The sequence below is a fragment of the Liolophura sinensis genome, chromosome 13, assembly GCF_032854445.1.
Source record: "Liolophura sinensis isolate JHLJ2023 chromosome 13, CUHK_Ljap_v2, whole genome shotgun sequence".
Taxonomy (NCBI): Eukaryota; Metazoa; Mollusca; class Polyplacophora; order Chitonida; family Chitonidae; genus Liolophura; species Liolophura sinensis.
In genome coordinates, this window is record NC_088307.1 from 11,621,217 (window position 1) to 11,641,709 (window position 20,493).

General features: G+C 39.2%; 1 protein-coding gene across 1 annotated transcript; it reads left to right on the forward strand.

The window, feature by feature from the left end:
• Positions 1 to 461: 461 nt before the first annotated feature.
• Positions 462 to 18,889, forward strand: LOC135480860 (uncharacterized). Its single transcript, XM_064760790.1, has 6 exons — positions 462 to 546; positions 1,870 to 1,962; positions 2,881 to 2,992; positions 8,628 to 8,687; positions 16,692 to 16,751; positions 18,838 to 18,889. Exons 1-6 carry the CDS (start codon positions 462 to 464, stop codon positions 18,887 to 18,889), a joined length of 462 nt encoding a protein of 153 aa, XP_064616860.1.
• The last annotated feature ends 1,604 nt before the right edge of the window (positions 18,890 to 20,493 follow it).

The following is a 20,493-nucleotide window of genomic DNA, read 5'->3' on the forward strand; positions in this document are numbered from 1 at the left end:
TTAGCGTGCTAGCGCAGCACAGCATAATCCAAGAACCTCTCACCAATGCTGTCGTTGAGAGTTCAAGTCTAGTTCATGCTTGCTTCCTCTCCGGTAGTACGTTTGCCCTGCGGATTATGGTGGTTTTCCCCCGTTTACCTCCCATCGAAATGCTGGCCTCCGTTGTATAGGTGAAATAATCTAAAGTTTGGAGTGAAAAACCAACCAAATAAATAAATAAATATATTCAGCTACAGTGCATGTATGTGGTATAGTTTATGTGCGCTATTTAAAATGGGTTCATCCATGTTAATAATGGAAATTTCTTTATCTGTTTATTCAACGTCGACAAAAACAATGAAGTAAACAAAGCAACATAAAGTAATAACGCCCATGTTTAGAAAGATGTCTTCTTCCTTTGTATATTTGAGCTTTTGAATAAAGGCTTCAAACTGATAGATGCATTGGACGGATCACAAGGAATGCTGGAATTGGCCAAGGCTAAAGGATTTTACCAGAATTATTTCTGCAACTTTATCGAAGAAACCCAGGGAATAATAGAAGATGGTAAGTTAAATTGTATGTCTGTTTTCTCCTTAATGTTTTTTTTATTTATTTGATGTCGGTGTACTTCGCACTCAAGAACATTTCCCTTATACGACGGCAGCCAACATTATGGAGAATGAAAATCCACGACCATCTGAATGTTGCTGGGATACCTTCCCATGTAGGCTACGGCCGGAGAGAAAGCCAGCTCACAGCTGAACTTACAACAACCGCATTGGTGAGGGGGCTCCTCTGTCATCACACCGCGCTTTCGTGGTAAACCCCTCGGCCACGGATTAAGTTGGGGTTCGTTTTACTCTTTCCTTTCTAAAACTTTGTGTGTTCATTCTCGTTTGGACTCTTAGGGAACAGGGAACATTTCCAGTTCGTCTAAAACACGCTGGTCCAAGGGCTGTGCTCCTCGTGCCTTTGTTTCGTAATACCGTCACCAAGGTAGAATTAATGACAACATTGTCTTTACTATGTCCCTTACAATAATCTGGTAATTGTGTGTCAGCCCACTGATAGGTCTGCCCATAATCCAGGCCATGCACCTGATTTGGCTTGGACCAGTAGGCCTGTTGTTCAATAACTTCACAACTTGGGCCAGCAGCCGTTTTGATAGCTAATCCGTAACTTCCTATCACCTGCCAGTATCAGAGTACTTCAGGTACTCGTCAAGTAAGTAAGAAAACAGTTTCTAACTAGATTTTTGATTTAGTATAAAAGGCCTTACTGTAACTTGGTAAGGCAGATAGCAACTTACGGTCACATTAGTAGGTTTGTGTACTCCTATACTGCAAATCCAGAGTGTGTTCTGGTTGGCATTAGGGGGCCTATCTCATGTTATTTAATCAGCTGTAGTGGATGGTTCTACCATTATTAAATTGTACATAGTTGTTGTTGCGTTACAACACCGTCTTCTGGATTTATTTTGTGATCATCGAGCCACACCCCTGCTAACTCCCCAAACAGCGATTTATGGATAGCGGCTCGGTGATAATACATCAGTGCCTTTGTATAATGAGAACCAATGCTCAGTCATGCGCTAAGATCATAGGCATAGCGCCATCTAGATGTTGTCTTAGGGGGGATAACTCAGTGACATAATCCATTGAATTTTTATCACCGTGTTGCCAAGATATGGCCAACGTACATATACGCACAATATCTAAACGAGCCCCTCTGATGGCGAATCGTTCCAGAGTTATTAATGGTGAGCTTGTCTTTCGGTCGCCAAAGACGTACGAGACTAAACCTAAACATAGTCCTGCAAATTAGCTATACTTTCCAACGGGAAAAAACATCATTTAAATTAATAACCGAAGCGAATTTCTTTATCAGAGACGTTCGACATAGCCTGCTCTCTTGGTGGCATCAGACCCGGACATTTGGAATCGGCTGCTGCGGGGCAAATGTTCCGAGTCACCAAGCCAGGTGGGTTGGTTATATCGAACAGTCTAAAGCTTTAAGGTGTCCATAAGGGAGAGTTCTCTTTTTTATGGGAAATTGAAATTATCTCACAGAACAATTCCGGGTTTAATCAAGTTTCTTTTTTTCTTCGTGAAAATAGAGAAATTTTGGATTCTGAGCCAAGTGGTGAAAGATTTTGCTCATATTTTCACTTCAAAACTTTGAATTGGATGTATCTCTAAATTTACTCGACACAGTGAATATCACTTAGTTTGGACACTTCCAAATCATGACTGGGATGCATCTGATTTGGTTAGCGTAGTGTACTATTATTGCCCTATAGTAATACATCACGGAAAATGCATTACGAATCCCGCAATTAGCTGAGTAACGCCTTATATATTGTAATAAAGTTAAATGACACATATTTCACATGGACTTAAATGAAAGCCTGGGATCTAATTTTTAGGTCAATATGGAAGTAACTGAAACATAATGGATGGATTTGATTTTTTTGATATCTTGCTTATGGAGGTGTGTACTGTATACAATCGGGGCACTTGACCTGTCATGAGTATAGCTGAAATAAGCTGTTGATAGTCCCGTACCATGTTAACTCAGCGTTCAACTTATACGGCCTGCAGGCTAATCGGCACGCATGCGTATTAGGCTGGCCGCGCGATTGTTGCATATGGCCTGGATACAATGAACATCACATATTTACAAAACTTCATAAACCTTGAATTGGATGTATCTAATTTATCAGACTCAATGAACATCACACGGCACATTGCCGCAGACAGTAGGCCTAATGTAGTGAATAGCTTAATAAATATTGCCAGCACACACATTAGACTTACCATCTGGCTTACTTACGCACACATGGGTGCAACACGGACGTTGTATGAACCCAATTTTACCAAATTTTTCGTCTTTTTGTAGGAGGCCTGATATGTATTTCTGGTGTCAAAGAACGATGGGACGGCGACCCAGATTACCACCAGCGCATGCGCAGTGTGATAGCGGAAGTAGAAGCGTTAAATAAGACTCTACCGTAATCCAGTACTATTTCTATCAATACTGGCATCATGGCGTTTTGTTACTCATGCAGAAAATAAATAGTTAAATATAATATACCAGTTTTATACCGCTACTATCATGCAGCCGAAGAATTATTATTATTTTTTGTGTAACTTTTTAACATCCTCAATTTGTAGTATTGTAAAAGATGTACGCCGCGCGTCTCTCGTTCTGATTCAATCCTTCATCCCTTTATTATGAATTCAAAGAAACTTATCATTAATCTTATCATCGAAAAAGACCCATTACTCCGTCACGTTTTATAATACAAGCTTTCACACCTGGTCATAATCGTGCATACCTGAGTAAAATCGCCCTCCGCTGTGACGCTGCGATATATGTGTGCTACCTTGCAGAGTTATGAGCACAGCTCCACAGAAATTGTGACGTATAAACAAAGGAATGAACAATAGGGGAAGTCATTTTTACGTTACGTCTGCACTTATTTTTTCCAAATGCGTGGTCAGCAACTGAGCCTGTGCACCTGTACATAATTCACGACTAAATCACCCAAAGAGAGAGATAAAAATGGTCTGTCAGTAATTATGGAGTGTTTTGTATGGTTTCTGTGTGCTGTGACTGGGTGATGTTTCATGTCTGTTGTCAGTGTACTGTGCCTGGATGAGGATTCGTGTGGTATCAGTACACTGTAGTTGGTTGAGGTTTCATGTCTGGTGTCAGTATACTGTGACTGGATGAGGATTCGTGTGGTATCTGTACACCATAGTTGGTTGAGGTTTCATGTCTGGTGTCAGTATACTGTGACTGGATGAGGATTCGTGTGGTATCGGTACACTGTAGTTGGTTGAGGCTTCATGTCTGGTGTCGGTATACTGTGACTTGATGAGGATTCGTGTGGTCGTGTGGTATCGGCACACTGTAGTTGGTTGAGGTTTTTATGTCTGGTGTCGGTATATTGTGGCTGGGTTAGAATTTGTGTGGTATCGGTACACTGTAGTTGGTTGAGGTTTTTATGTCTGGTGTCAGTATACTGTGACTGGATGAAGATTCGCGTGGTACCGGTACACTGTAGTTGGTTGAGGTTTCATGTCTGGTATCGGTATACTGTGACTGGGTTAGAATTCGTGTGGTATCAGTACATTGTAGTTGGTTGAGGTTTCATGTCTGGTGTCGGTATACTGTGACTGAATTAGAATTTGTGTGGTATCGGTACACTGTAGTTGGTTGAGGTTTCTTGTCTGGTGTCAGAATGCCGGGGCTGGATGAGGATTCGTGTAGTATCGGTACACTGTAGTTGGTTGAGGTTTCATGTCTGGTGTCAGTATACCGTGACTAGCTGGATGTCTTGTCTAATATTAGCATACCGTGACTTGGCGGGCTTTCTGGTATATGCTATAACTGGATGGGGTGTACGTCTTTTGTGACTACACTGTAAGGTAATGCGATGGAAGTGGTCAGGGTGCCGTGTCTAGTGTGTCCAGGGACCGGTTTCATAAGGCTCACTTAACAAAGTAAACCTTTAACTACCATACCTCCCTGGCCGAGGGAATTAGCGTGTCAGCAAGGTGCAATGGTCCAGGAACCTCTCACCAATGCAGTCACTGTGAGTTCTAGTTCACTTCATGCTGGCTTCCTCTCCGGCTATTCGTGGGATGGTCTGAGAGCAAACTGCGGATGGTCGTAGGACTCTGCCCGCTTTCCTCTCACCGTAACGCTGACCGTCGTCGTATAAGTGAAGTATTTTTGAGTACGGCGTAAAACACCAATCAAGTAAACCATCAATGAATAAATTAATCAATCACTAAGACACCGAAGTTGAGGGTTCAAACCCGGTATTTGAGAAGTAATTTGTACATTCCCTAACTTCCACTGTTCGTGAGACCTTGGTGACTAAGTTATAAGCTGTAGACTTTTCACCAATACAGTGTGCATGTCTCATCTCTCATCTCCGTTAGAATGGCTATTCGACACTCTGTGTTATCAACCCAACATGGCTACTGGCCGCCATCTTTGATTTTCTGGCCGCGACACCTACCCTGGTGAACAGCATATCTTCAACCAATCTAGTTTATACTTACACAGTTGCTTTTGAGGTCATGGAAATGACGCAACAGTCGAGTTGAGTTAAGTTAAGTCTTAAAGCTCTGCTGTATGCTGAGCTTCAAACTTTAAGTATGGGTTATAGGAGCAAGTTTTAATGGGGAAGTGGGTTGATTCGTTTGACTTTCAATCGATCGATCAGGCAGGTAAACCAGACGACGGTTCCATTTCAGCTGTGGGCAAGGACGTTTCGATTTTCCACTGCAACAAACGGAAACTTTACTGAGGCTGACTAGTATCCAGGCAATAAGGCATTCGCATATTGTTCATCGTTGACTTGCCAAAGGCCAGCGGTTTTTCTTCTAGCATTTAGGTTTCGTCCCTCCCTGACACTAAATACAGTCGTATATGTGAATGAAATATTCTCTGACACGTCATCAAAAACAACGAAGTGAAATTTATTCAACCATAATAATAGAGATGGACATTGTCGGTGTGAAATGACAAATCTATAACCATGTATAGGAATCAAATTAGGACACATTCTTGAGTATGGAGATAATCGTCAATCCATTCATCAGTCTCGTCTTCCCCATTCCACCTATCCATTCTTCAGTTTATCTATACATCCATCAGTTCGTCATTCCATCCACCAGGCCCGCTGAGTAGGGCGTAAAGTTAAACTGTGTAACTATAATAAGAAAAAAAACCCCAAAAAACTACAACAAACAAACAAACAAAAAACAAAGAAAAAAAAAAAACAAAAAACAAAAAAAAAAAAAAAACCCCAAATAAATAAATAAAAAAATCTTTCAATTTTTCAATTCAATCATCATTCCATCAAATCTAATATCATTCTATCAATAGTTCTATACCCAATACTTTATATAGCCAATGCCGTAACACACTGTGGAAGTTTTCTGTGAATTCCAGATTCAGCTCGAGGATTTTCTCGATATCCAACTTCGGTTCCTTCAGGTATTTAATGTTGGACAGGAGCAAGCTGAAGTTCAGGTTTCGGAAGAGCGATTTAATGTTGAGAACGTTACAGATGAGAGCTGAGCGACAGCAAAGGCAGACAAAGGGGTTGTGTCAAAATGCGAATCATGGGTGTGGACACGTTCGTGTAACGGACGAAACCATCATAAGGTTACGGGTCAATATTCGCCAGACGATTTTCCAAGACAACGTTGAACACAAACTGGGAAAAAACTAAGAAACTATATAAATTAATAAACTAGGACAGACTCGTGCAAAGAGGAACAGTTAACAGTTTTCATTGAAGATGAAAGCTCTATGTCTATCCATCAAATCAGCATTGAAATCGTCCACCATGCTAATCCATACGTTGTCGGTAATCATATTATGTAGTTGAGTTGCGCTTTTATTGTATCTGTTCATATACCGAACCTGGCGATCTTTTCCAACATGATGAATATACGCAGGCGCTAGCCTGTAGAGTTTATAAAGAAGGCAACAAGACGCATACGGAGTAATTTATCCGAAAACTACTAGTGCATATTATAAAGAAGTAATGAAACTTTATTTCCTATCAACGAGCTTCATGCACTTGATTCAAGCCGGAAGTTTATATTTTCAAGAGGCACGCATAATTCTTGGCCAAGCGAATGTTGCGCTCTAGGTGATTTCATGTCGAATTAACATGTAGAAATTTTAAATAGATAAAATAGGATAGACCTAATGAGAATTTTTCTTATATAAGATTCCGGGATTTATAATTTCATCTTTTCCACATATACTGTACTAAAACGATCAGCAAAGGCTAGATGAAAATATCATTATGCACTTCCCTGATATTGGTTGCAAATATTCAGTCTGAATGTGACGTCATGACGTCAGAATTGCAGTCATCGACAGAAGGCCGGGGGATGGTGACACGCAAGACTTGTGCATTCCCACCAGAATTGTTACGTCAACTGGTGACGTCACAGACGTTGACAAGGGCAAGCGCACATAGAAACCATTTCTGTGAACTCTCTTGTTCTGGAAGGATGAAGGTCCTACTAATCTTCTTGATAATGTGTTTTGCTTTGTGCGTGAAATGGGTGGCAATCCTGTCCTTGGATAGTCTGAAGGACGAGTGAGTATTGCTTTACCATTCTGTGACGACACAGAACATTTACACTAATATATATAATGATGACGACTCCTTGATGACGACACAGAACATTTACACTAATATATATAATGATGACGACTCCTTGATAAGGACCATAAGAAAACTGACAAATGTAACTGCCGCATGCGATTTTCGTGATTTGAACTGAAGATTTGTGAAGTTCGGAGTAAATGCTTTGGTTTTATTTCTGTTAATTGTACTGTTTTGGTCTTCATTATTGCCGCATAATGATGTGATATGAGTTCTGAATTACGCCTTTGACACTTTGAGGAGAGAGCTGACAACAGGACCTAGTTCCAGGACAGTGAATGTAACGATTAAGAGCGGTTAATGTTCAAGCTAGGGTACAGGAATATGGCCAACCGATCTAAGAGCTAAACTACAATCTGAGCACGTCTGTTTGTTTCGTTGTCCACAGGTGCAGAGAACAGACAACCCTCGAAAAAGTGATGACAAGAGTGAGAGTATTTTGGGGTTTTAAGGATCCCGATCCTCCGTGGTGGAAACCATTTCTTTGTGAGTGGGGAAATCCGGAACCTCGAGGTAAGTGTCTTTTACATTGTACTTCAGCTTCACTTGTCACAACCGATATATACGATATAATTAAGAAGCACAGCAAATACTGTAAAAACAGAGGAGCGACGACAGTGTGATTGCTGACAAATAGTGACACGTACCCGGTGAAATACGGCCTGTTGTCAATTTATCTCAGTTAGGGTTTTATTCTGAATATTCATGTAAATGTTAATAACAATTTTGTAGACGTCACTTGAAATGAAAGACTGGAATGAACACATGTAGAAATGCTTTCTAGACGTATCCAATTCAGAGCTAAAATTCAATGCCCAGTATTTTATTCTCTTCTTTCAAAATACAATAAAACTCACCATCACTTCATATATATCTGTTTTCCTGTTGCCTTATACAGGTTATATCGAAGCGGTAAATATAGTTCCAGCGCTGTATCTTCTGTTGAGATTAGCCTGCAATCGGAAAAAAACGACCAGTAAGTTATGTACATGTACACAGAATACTTCCTCTCCAGCCGTAAGTGGGAAGGCCTGCCAGCAACCTGCGGATGGTGGTGGATTTCCCCCGGGGTCTGTCCGGTTTCCTCCGACTAAAACGCTGGCCGCCATCGCCTATGCGAAATACTCTTGAGTACGGCGTAAAATACCTATCAAATAAATAAATAAATAAATAAATAATTGTACACTGAATGGTTGATGAATCACCTCAATAGTATCATTTTTCTAATTTTCTGCTAAGTGGATTTCAAGATGTCTGTAATGAAAGAAAAAACAAAGATAACTTTTAAAATGGATCACTTTGCAGAGAATAATAAATGTTCACTTGACACAATACTTTGGCGAAGTAATACTTTTGTAAGGTTTTGGCTTATATTTTTAACATTCCGAATTCTGTATTGGATTTTAAATCCTCACAATATACAAATGTACTTGTTCAGATGGGAAGCTGTCCAGACGGAGGCGGCCAAGGTTTACAAAGAAACGGGCAAGTCACCGAGGTAAGCCACATAGATATACGAAACTGTTACAAACAATGAACATAAAGTTCATGCAGTTGGAGAGTGACGTCACCAGATGTTATGTACTGTGAATGTGGTGTGGAAAGACTACCATAGAAGTCAACCAGCCGGTTCTATTTCATTCAGTGGGAAAATGTAAAAAAAAATCTAGATGAGTGTTTTCTGCCAAGATTTTCCGATAATGATTATGACAACTTCAGATTGCCTTTGATCGGTTGGAATTGATGAATAAACACAATAAAGTTGTCTTCATTCATCACAGTTTACATATTATAAAAGGCACACAATCAAGCCTTTAATGAAAATGTTATTTCTGCGGTTTAGATGTGGGTCTCCTACTGTATATGTATCTCTGATGACGTGCACAGATTTCATTTTAATATGCACCAGGTGGATTAAGTTTGGCTCCTACATATTTTATTTCTATCTAACAGCACAACTGACGCCAATCAACCTCTGTCCAATGATAACCCCTCCCGCCGATGCACACAGTAAGTTGAGTCTTCCCGAAGGCCTTTCTATATATTTTTGTTAACTGTATTCCCCACATTATGTGGTTAAAGAAATTGTCGAATGGAATTGCTATATGTTCGAATAGCAATATAATTGTACAGTTATTGATGCAGTTAAGAGAATGACTTTACATGAGAAGAGAATGACATCAAAACATCAATATATGTACTGAAGAATGCTTTGTTTTATTCTCAGGGAATCGCACTATTTGTCGTTTTGACTGCCGTCATACATTCCAATTCTTTGACGGCGAAATACATATAAAACATGTAAGTTGATATAACATTTTTACGTATTGTATCATTTATACCAGCAAACCTATTCCATTTTAAGCATTTCATTCATACTAAACAAAACCTGTGTTTATTTGTTGATATTTGTTTAACAATCACAACGAATATTTTGCTGAATATAAATATCCAATCCATATGTTTAATGACCATATTTTAATATGTAAACATCTTATAATTCTCAATAAATATTTAGTTATTTGTTATAACATAAACATACTATACTGCCGTCTTGTTGTGTTTAGAATATCCGCATATGTCCCTCTGCTTATTTGATTTCATACACATATATCGCCTATATATATATATATATATATATATATATATATATATATATATATATATATATATATATGCCTGCCATTTGGCCCCTGCCTTATACCTACAGCGTGGCTACTTAAGGCATATATCAACCAATCAGCACATAGTGGTAGAATACAGAATTAATGCTCGCTACACGCATGAAGAACTGGTGTGATTGTATTTTAAATTTAGAATTAAAGCTATTACGTTCCCTACAACGATACCGCTAGCCAGGCATCAAAGCCCAACAGAATGTCAAATAAGAAAAAAAATGTAACAAAAATTACAAAAACAGACAACATGGAGAAAAAGCATAACAAAGATGACAAATAATCAACTGGGTTTGAACCACACTCTACAAGATATCATATACAATACACAATGCATCTCAAGTGTCGCATCTGGTTTGCCTGGGCTCAGTTCAGTTTTGAGGTCGCTCGGGGACACAACATGTTAGAAGACTAAAGATATGAAAGTTTGATTTAAATAGTTAGAAGGAATAAGCGGTGTTGTGTGATGTGCTCTTTCAATAAGATCCCTACTCCAAAGCAATGGCGTACAGTTTCGTAGTTACTTTTCTGTGCGGCATCCTTAAGTCTGTTGATCGTACTCATGAGCATGCCTTGGGCTACAATAAGGTGCAAGACTCAGATTTGTAGCTTTGTAGTTTTCGAGTTACAGGTGTTAGACATAACGTAACTGAGATGTTTTTTTGTGGCCATGTCTCAAAAAGTTACAATGATAGCCATAATCCGGAAACAGATAGGGAATTAACGTTGTCAAACACACCTTAATACACGAAAACATTATCAAACTTGGACACGTTTCATCATGTGATAAGTTCGACTAATGACGAGCTTCCAAAGTTTTCAGTGCCTGTCCAAGATTTTAAAATATTTGTTCTAACTGTTTAACTCCACCTTATCAAACTACTGACAGTATGATGCACTACTCTTTCACTCCTTTATTTGCAGGGTACACCACGGGGTCAGCAGAGATACAGAGAAATACTGCTGGGTCCAGCAGCGAAGACTTTCACAGCTATGCGTTGTGTATTGGACACTTACTTTAGAATAATGAATGTGCCAGCAACATCTCTCAAATGGACTTTTGCAGCTCACCCATGTGGCACCCCAAAGTTTCTAGGGGTCTGTACCGAGAGGGTCAGATTTGCTGTGGTCCCGGTCCCAGACGAGGGAATAAACGTCCAGGTGCAGCGTCTGGGACCAGTTAAAGGTTTGGTACGGGAGGTGACGTATCAGACCTACCATTTAACATATAAGGGGTTAGCCCTTAGAGATGAGGGTACAACCCTCTTATATGGTGCCAAGTAGGTCTGATAATTCATCAGTTCTTCAGCAGGGAAGCTCAAACATTAACATCCCAATGTGGGTTTTCATCCACACCCTCCCCATGATAACCATCCTTGCTGAACAACTGCCAGCTGTACAAGTTTGTCACTTTGGTCTAAATTTCAATTGAAAAAAAATTCTAAATTGTCTAATTTAATCAACTTTTATAGTGTCAGTTCAGGTATTACAAGAGTAATAAAAATATAAAGTATAGCTTTATTTAATTGTTGTAAGACTGGTTATTTGTCACTCCAGTTTCTGGCGACCTTGTACAACTGGTTTCCCGACTTGATCTTAATACCCCTTATGTGGCTCCCTCTGGTGTTGACCCCTAGAAACTCTGTCTGCATGAAGCTAGTATTTAGTCGAACGTCATTTGTATACTAAATAATCTGTTAATTACCGTATCTATCAGACACCCTGCATGGTATGTTTCATATAAAATTGATCATACAACAGAGATTTGTTTTCTCTTTACTTGTTGTCTAAGCAAACACACATTCTAAGTGTATTATGATTTAATGACGACATGCACCTTCAAAATTTCCTGATATCTCCTGATCTCCTGATATGTCAATAGATATGCCATTTTCTTGAATTTGTTTTTTTTTAATAGGATTTGTGTTTAACGCCATATACTGCAGAATTGTCCACTTATTTCACAGCGATGAGGTTTGTGAGTGGAGGAAACCGGAGTGCTTGTAGAAAACCACATCTGTTCGGCATCTATTTGAGAAACCTTTTGACATTAATGTGTATCAAAGGGAGGAAAATCCTTTAAAAGATCTGGTAGCCGTTTCTGTTTTTAAAATTATAACTGTTTTGGTTTTCTAGCTTCCATTAAAGGCCTCCGTCTTTGTTTTTTGTTTCATTTTGGGTCAACGTGTTGATTGAAAGACTTGTCGAGAGACGCAACTACTTCCTATAATGCCAACCTATCCTGGAAAGGATATTGTTAAAATACTGCCAGTGTGGCTTGAACCCTTACCAATTGTTGGAAACAGATTTGCTAAACTTCTAGAAAATTGTTGAGAATTGTAAGACTTTTCATAGCTGCAGTGACTGAGGCTTTTGTGCGCTATGATGTTGTAACGGAAGCTATCACAGCATCGACTGGGATAGTACAATAATGGTACACGTGATGTTGCCTGACATTAAAGCTGCTTGTGATAATACGATGCTACCCTGCTGGCACCATCCAGCTTTGAGGCGCGTGAAAAAATCGACCAATCACTGATCACCGTTTATCATCAAGCAGAAACAGGTGCTGACAATAATGCTGTAACCGAGAACACGCCTGCAAGCGCAAGCTGTATAGCCTAGAAGAAAAACGTGAACCATACGTCTCTAAAACAAGCTTGTGAAGTTTAACATTATGAATTATGTAGAGCGATTTAGTGTTGGAGGCGTCACTCGTGGGACCTGAGCGACACCAAAGGCAGGCGAAGGGTTATGTCAAAATGGGAATCTAGGTGTGGAAACAGTCGTGTAACTGACCTAACCATAATAACGTTGCGGGTCAATATTCGCCAGACCGTTTTCTAAGACGACGTTGAACACAAACCGGGAAAGAATTAAGAAAGTGTATAAATTAAGAAATTAGGAGAGATTCGTGCAAGACAGAAGAGTTAACAGTTTTCGATGAAGATGGAAGCTGTATGTCTATCAATCAAATCAGCATTGACATCGTCTACCATGCTACATGAACAGTTGTCGTTAATCATGTTATGTAGCTGAGTTGCGCTTTTATTGCAACTGTTGATATACCGAACCTGGCGATCTTTTTCAACATGATGAATATATACAGGCCCTGACCCGCAGTGTTTATAAAGAAGACAGCATGATGCATATGGAGTAATTTATACGAAAACTACCAAGACATTTTAGAAAGCAGTAAGCAAACTTCATTTTTCATTAACGAGCTCATCGGCTTGCTTTGACTGGGAAGTTTCCACCAGGCACGCACAATTTTTGACAGTGAGACAAGCAAAATTATCTCCGGAGGGGAATTTCGTTGTCTAATAAATTGTCATATAACAATACATTGTATGTTTATAGTTGTAGATTTCCTAGCGCGGCTGAGTCACGTGACGTGTTCATTTCGGTCGCAGCCGAGTTATAAAACATATAGAACATATTGTAATTTCTAGCCAATCAGTTTCCATTGACCGATGCTTCTGGATAATGACCTTGTTTATGTTTTACTTTGTTCTTTCTCAAAGCTTCGATGGCAAAACATAAGGCGGCAGATTTGTAGGCTTGGACAGTCAGTGATAGTTCTAAACAGAGATAGACAGTGATACGACAGTGGTATTTGGAGAGCTGTAAGGTGCTTTTGACGATGTTACGGACGATACATCACACCTATAATTAGAAGAAATCGTTAGTACCGTTGGTATTTATTTATTTATTATTTGATTGATGTTTTACGCCGTAGTCAAGAATATTTCACTTGTACGACGGCGGCCGGCATTATGGTGGGAGAAAACTGGGCAGAGCCAGGGGGAAACCCACAACCATCCGCAGGTTGTTTGCAGACCTAGTTAGTCAGTGATAGTTATAAACAGAGATAGACAGTGATACGACAGTGGTATTTGGAGAGCTGCAAGGTGCTTTTGACGATGTTACGGGCGATACATCACACCTATGATTATAAGAAATCGTTAGTACCGCTGGTATTTATTTATTTATTATTTGATTGGTGTTTTACGCCGTAGTCAAGAATATTTCACTTATACGACAGCGGCCAGCATGGTGGGAGGAATCTGGGCAGAGCCAAGAGGAAACCCACAACCATCCGCAGGCTGTTTGCAGACCTTCCCACTTACGACCGGAGAGGAAGCCAGCATGAGCTGGACTTGAACTCACAGCGACCGCATTGGTGAGAAACTCCTGGGTCATTACGCTGTGCTAGCGCGCTAACCAACTGTGCCACGGAGGCCATTTAGCACCTTTGGAGTGGAAAAACCGGTGTAATTTTTACTTATTTAGCCGAACCAGGACTAACGGGTGATTGTTGGCGGACATTCTGCCATTAACCACTTGCTGGAGGATTTGTGGCCTCGATACCAGAAGAGTATCAACCTCCCTTCGTAAGACGAGTCGGAAAATTTAATCGGGTTATCGTTGGGGGACATCAACAAACTACGCCTGTAAAGAGGAAACGGACGTCCAGAGAAAGGACTGGAATACTTCAGGGCCGACTGGACAAAGACGGAAAGACAAGTTAAAGTCTGTAGCGTAACTCACATATAAAGTATTGGTGCATACGAGTAAGCTGCCGCCATTTATTGTAACATTTATTATTTATATATCCTGTGCATTGTTATTTGCAGTTTAAATCGTTATTTTCCTTTTTGATTCATTAAATTGTTAAACCAACAATCTGAGTGTTCGACAGTCTTACTCTGTTTGACCCAGGCTAGGCTGGTTATCGGGAATTGATTTTGGCTTATTATACCGATACCCTAACAAATATATGACACATGAAATATGTGTCCGCTATGTAAAATAGAATAAACATAATGAGCTTTTTTCATTATCCAAGCTTCTGAGATTTATAATTTCTTCTTTTTTACATATACTGTACTAAAATGAACGACAAAGACTACATGAAAATATCATTATTGCACCGATTATGTTCAATATTCTTGTAAACACGCCAGCTGGACATCCCTCACATTTGTGGCAAGTATTGAGTCTGTCTGTGACGTCATGACGTGAGAATTGCTGTCGCCGACAGAAGGCCGGGGGATGGTGACACGCAAGACTTGTGCATTCCCACCAGAATTGTTACGTCAGCTGGTGACGTCACAGACGTTGACAAGGGCAAACGTACATAGAAACCATTTCTGTGAACTCTCTTGTTCTGGAAAGATGAAAGTCCTACTAATCTTCTTGATGATGTGTTTTGCTTTGTGCGTGAAATTTGTGACTGTCGTGTCCTTGGATAGTCTGAAGGACGAGTGAGTATTGCTTTATCTTTCTGTGACGACACAGTACATTTACACTAATATATATAATGATAACGACTCCTCGTCGTCATATGGTTGAAAAGTTGTTATGTTTATGCAAACCCCAAACATTCATTCATCCATTTAGTTCTTTGTGAGTGATAAGGACCATAAGAAAACTGACAAATGTAACTGCCGCATGCGATTTTCGTGATTTGAACTGAAGATTTGTGAAGTTCGGAGTAAATGCTTTGGTTTTATTTCTGTTAATTGTGTTGTTTTGGTCTTCATTATTGCCGCATAATGATGTGATATAAATTCTGATTCACGCCTTTGACACTTTGAGGACAGAGCTGACAACAGGACCGAGTTCCAGGATAATGAATGTAACGATTAAGAGCGGTTAATGTTGAAGGTAGGATACAGGAATATGGCCAACCGATCTAAGAGCTAAACTACAATCTGAACACGTCTGTTTGTTTCGTTGTCCACAGGTGCAGAGAACAGACAACCCTCGAAAAAGTGATGACAAGAGTGAGAGTATTTTGGGGTTTTAAGGATCCCGATCCTCCGTGGTGGAAACCATTTCTTTGTGAGTGGGGAAATCCGGAACCTCGAGGTAAGTGTCTTTTACATTGTACTTCAGCTTCACTTGTCACAACCGATATATACGATATAATTAAGAAGCACAGCAAATACTGTAAAAACAGAGGAGCGACGACAGTGTGATTGCTGACAAATAGTGACACGTACCCGGTGAAATACGGCCTATTGTCAATTTATCTCAGTTAGGGTTTTATTCTGAATGTTCATGTAAATGTTAATAACAATTTTGTAGACGTGACTTGAAATGAAAGACTGGAATGAACACATGTAGAAATGCTTTCTAGACGTATCCAATTCAGAGCTAAAATTCAATGCCCAGTATTTTATTCTCTTCTTTCATAACACGCGTACCTATCAAGCAATAAAGCTCACCATCACTTCATATATATCTGTTTTCCTGTTGCGTTATACAGGTTATATCGAAGCGGTAAATATAGTTCCAGCGTTGTATCTTCTGTTGAGATTAGCCTGCAATCGGAAAAAAACGACCGGTAAGTTATGTACATGTACACAGAATACTTCCTCTCCAGCCGTAAGTGGGAAGGCCTGCCAGCAACCTGCGGATGATCGTGGGTTTCCACCGGGCTCTGTCCGGTTTCCTCCGACTAAAACGCTGACCGCCATCACCTATGCGAAACACTCTTGAGTACGGCGTAAAACACCTATCAAATAAAAAAATAAAACAATAAATGAATGAATAAATAAATAAATAAATGTACACTGAATAGTTGATGAATCACCTCAATAGCATCATTTTTCTAATTTTCTGCTAAGCGGATTTCAAGATGTCTGTAATGAAAGAAAAAACAAAGATAACTTTCAAAATGGATCACTTTGCAGAGAAAAATAAATGTTCACTTGACACAATACTCTGACGAAGTCATACTTTTGTAAGGTTTTGGCTTATATTATTGACATTCTGTGTTGAATTTTAAATCCTCACAATATACAAATGTACTTGTTCAGATGGGAAGCTGTACAGACGGAGGCGGCCAAGGGTTACCAAGAAACGGGCGAGTCACCGAGGTAAGCTACATAGATATACGAAACAGTTGGAGAGTGACGTCACCAAATGTTATGTACTGTGAATGTGGTGTGGAAAGGCTACCACAGAAGTCAACCAGCCGGTTCTATTTCATTCAGTGGGAAAATGTAAAAAAAAATCAAGATGAGTGTTTTTTGCCAAGATTTTCCGATAATGATTATGACAACTTCAGAATGTCTTTGATCGGTTGGAATTGATGAATAAACACAATAAAGTTGTCTTCATTCCATCACAGTTTACATATTATGTAAGGCATACACTCAGGCCTTTAAGGAAAATGTTATTTCTGTGGTTTAGATGTGGCTCTCCTGCTGTATGACATGCTTAGATTTCATTCTAATAAGCACCGGGCGGATTAGGTTTAGCTCATACAGATTTTATTTCAATCTAACAGCACAACTGACGACCATTAACCTGTGTCCAGTGATAGCCCCTCCCGCCGATGCAAACAGTAAGTTGAGTCTTCCCGAAAGGCTTTCTACACATTTGTGTTAACTGTATTCCCCACATTATGTGGTTAAAGAAATTGTCGAATGGAATTGCTGTATATTCAAATAGAAATATAATTGTACAGTTATTGATGCAGTTAAGAGAATGACTTTACATTATAAGAGAATGACATCAAAACATCAATATATATACTGAAGAATGCTTTATTTTTTTCTCAGGGAATCGCACTATTTGTCGTTTTCACCGCCGTCATACATTCCAATTCTTTGACGGCGAAATACATATAAAACATGTAAGTTGATATAACATTTTTACGTATTGTATCATTAATACCAGTAAACCTATTCCATTTAAAGCATTTCCTTCAGACCTAACAAAAACCTATGTTTATTTGTTAATATTTGTTTAACAATCACAACGAATATTTTGCTGAATATAAATATCCAATCCATATGTTGAAAGAGAATTTTTTAATATGTAAACATCTTATAATTCACAATAAATATTTAGTTATTTGTTATAACATAAACATACTATACTGCCGTCTTGTTGTGTTTAGAATATCCGCATATGTCCCTCTGCTTATTTGATTTCATACACACACACACACACACATATATATATATATATATATATATATATATATATATATATATATATATATATATATATATATATATATATATATACATATGCCTGCCATTTGGCCCCTGCCTTATACCTACAGCGTGGCTACTTAAGGCATATATCAACCAATCAGCACATAGTGGTAGAATACAGAATTAATTCTCGCTACACGTATGAAGAATTGGTGTGATTGTATTTTAAATTTAGAATTAAAGCTATTACGTTTCTTACAACGATACCGCTAGCCAGGCATCAAAGCCCAACAGAATGTCAAATAAGAAAAAAAATGTAACAAAAATTACAAAAACAGACAACATGGAGAAAAATCATAACAAAGATGACAAATAATCAACTGGGTTTGAACCACACTCTACAAGATATCATATACAATACACAATGCATCTCAAGTGTCGCATCTGGTTTGCCTGGGCTCAGTTCAGTTTTGAGGTCGCTCGGGGACACAAAATGTTAGAAGACTATAAAGATATGAAAGTTTGATTTAAATAGTTAGAAGGAATAAGCGGTGTTGTGTGTTGTGCTCTTTCAAAAAGATCCCTACTCCAAAGCAATGGCGTACAGTATAGTAGTTACTTTTCTGTGCGGCATCTTTAAGTCAATTGATCGTACTCATGAGCATGCCTTGGGCTACAATAAGGCGCAAGACTCAGATTTGTACCTTTGTAGTTCTCGAGTTACAGGTGTTAGACATAACGTAACTGAGATGTTTTTTTTGGCCATGTCTCAAAACGTTACAATGATAGCCATAATCCGGAAACAGATAGGGAATTAGCGTTGTCAAGCACACCTTTATACATGAAAACATTATCAAACTTGGACACGTTTCATCATGTGATAAGTTCGACCAATGACAAGCTTCCAAAGTTTTCAGTGCCTGTCCAAGATTTTTAAATATTTGTTCTAACTGTTTAACTCCACCTTATCAAACTACTGACAGTATGATGCACTACTCTTTCACTCCTTTATTTGCAGGGTAAACCACGGGGTCAGCAGAGATACAGAGAAATACTGCTGGGTCCAGTAGCGAAGACTTTCACAGCTATGCGTTGTGTATTGGACACTTACTTTAGAATAATGAATGTGCCAGCAACATCTCTCAAATGGACTTTTGCTGCTCACCCATGTGGCACCCCAAAGTTTCTAGGGGTCTGTACCGAGAGGGTCAGATTTGCTGTGGTCCTGGTCCCAGACGAGGGAATAAACGTCCAGGTGCAGCGTCTGGGACCAGTTAAAGGTTTGGTACGGGAGGTGACGTATCAGACCTACCATTTAACATACAAGGGGTTAGCCCTCAGAGATGAGGGTACAACCCTCTTATATGGTGCCAAGTAGGTCTGATTATTCATCAGTTCTTCAGCAGGGAAGTTCAAACATTAACATCCCAATGTGTGTTTTCATCCACACCCTCCCCATGTTAACCATCCTTGCTGAACAACTGCCAGCTGTACAAGTTTGTCACTTTTGTCTAAATTTCAATTGAAAAAAAAATTCTAAATTGTCTAATTTAATCAACTTTTATAGTGTCAGTTCAAGTATTACAAAAGTAATAAAAATATAAAGTATAGCTTTTTTTAATTGTTGTAAGACTGGTTATTTGTCACGCCAGTTTCTGGCGACCTTGTACAACTGGTTTCCCGACTTGATCTTAATACCCCTTATGTGGCTCCCTCTGGTGTTGACCCCTAGAAACTCTGTCTGCATGAAGCTAGTATTTAGTCGAACGTCATTTGTATACTAAATAATCTGTTAATTACCGTATCTATCAGACACCCTGCATGGTATGTTTCATATAAAATTGATCATACAACAGAGATTTGTTTTCTCTTTACTTTTTGTCTAAGCAAACACACATTCTGAGTGTATTATGAATTAATGACGACATGCACCTTCAAAATTTCCTGATATCTCCTGATCTCCTGATATGTCAATAGATATGCCATTTTCTTGAATTTGTTTTTTTTGAATAGGATTTGTGTTTAACGCCATATACTGCAGAATTGTTCACTTATTTCACGGCGATGAGGTTTGTGAGTGGAGGAAACCGGAGTGCTTGTAGAAAACCACATCTGTTCGGCATCTAATTGACAAACCTTTTGACGTTAATGCGTATCAAAGGGAGGAAAATCCTTTAAAAGATCTGGTAGCCGTTTCTGTTTTTAAAATTATAACTGTTTTGGTTTTCTAGCTTCCATTAAAGGCCTCCGTCTTTGTTTTTTGTTTCATTTTGGGTCCACGTGTTGATTGAAAGACTTGTCGAGAGACGCAACTACTTCCTATAATGCCAACCTATCCTGGAATGGATATTGTTAAAATACTGCCAGTGTGGCTTGAACCCTTACCAATTGTTGGAAACAGATTCGCTAAACTTCTAGAAAATTATGGAGAATTGTAAGACTTTTCATAGCTGCAGTGACTGAGGCTTTTGCGCGCTATGAGATTGTAACTGAAGCTATCACAGCATCGACTGGGATAGTACAATAATGGTACACGTGATGTTGCCTGACACTAAAGCTGCTTGTGACAATAGGATGCTACCCTGCTGGCACCATCCAGCTTTGAGGAGCGTGAAAAAATCGACCAATCACTGATCACCGTTTATCATCAAGCAGAAACAGGTGCTGACAATAA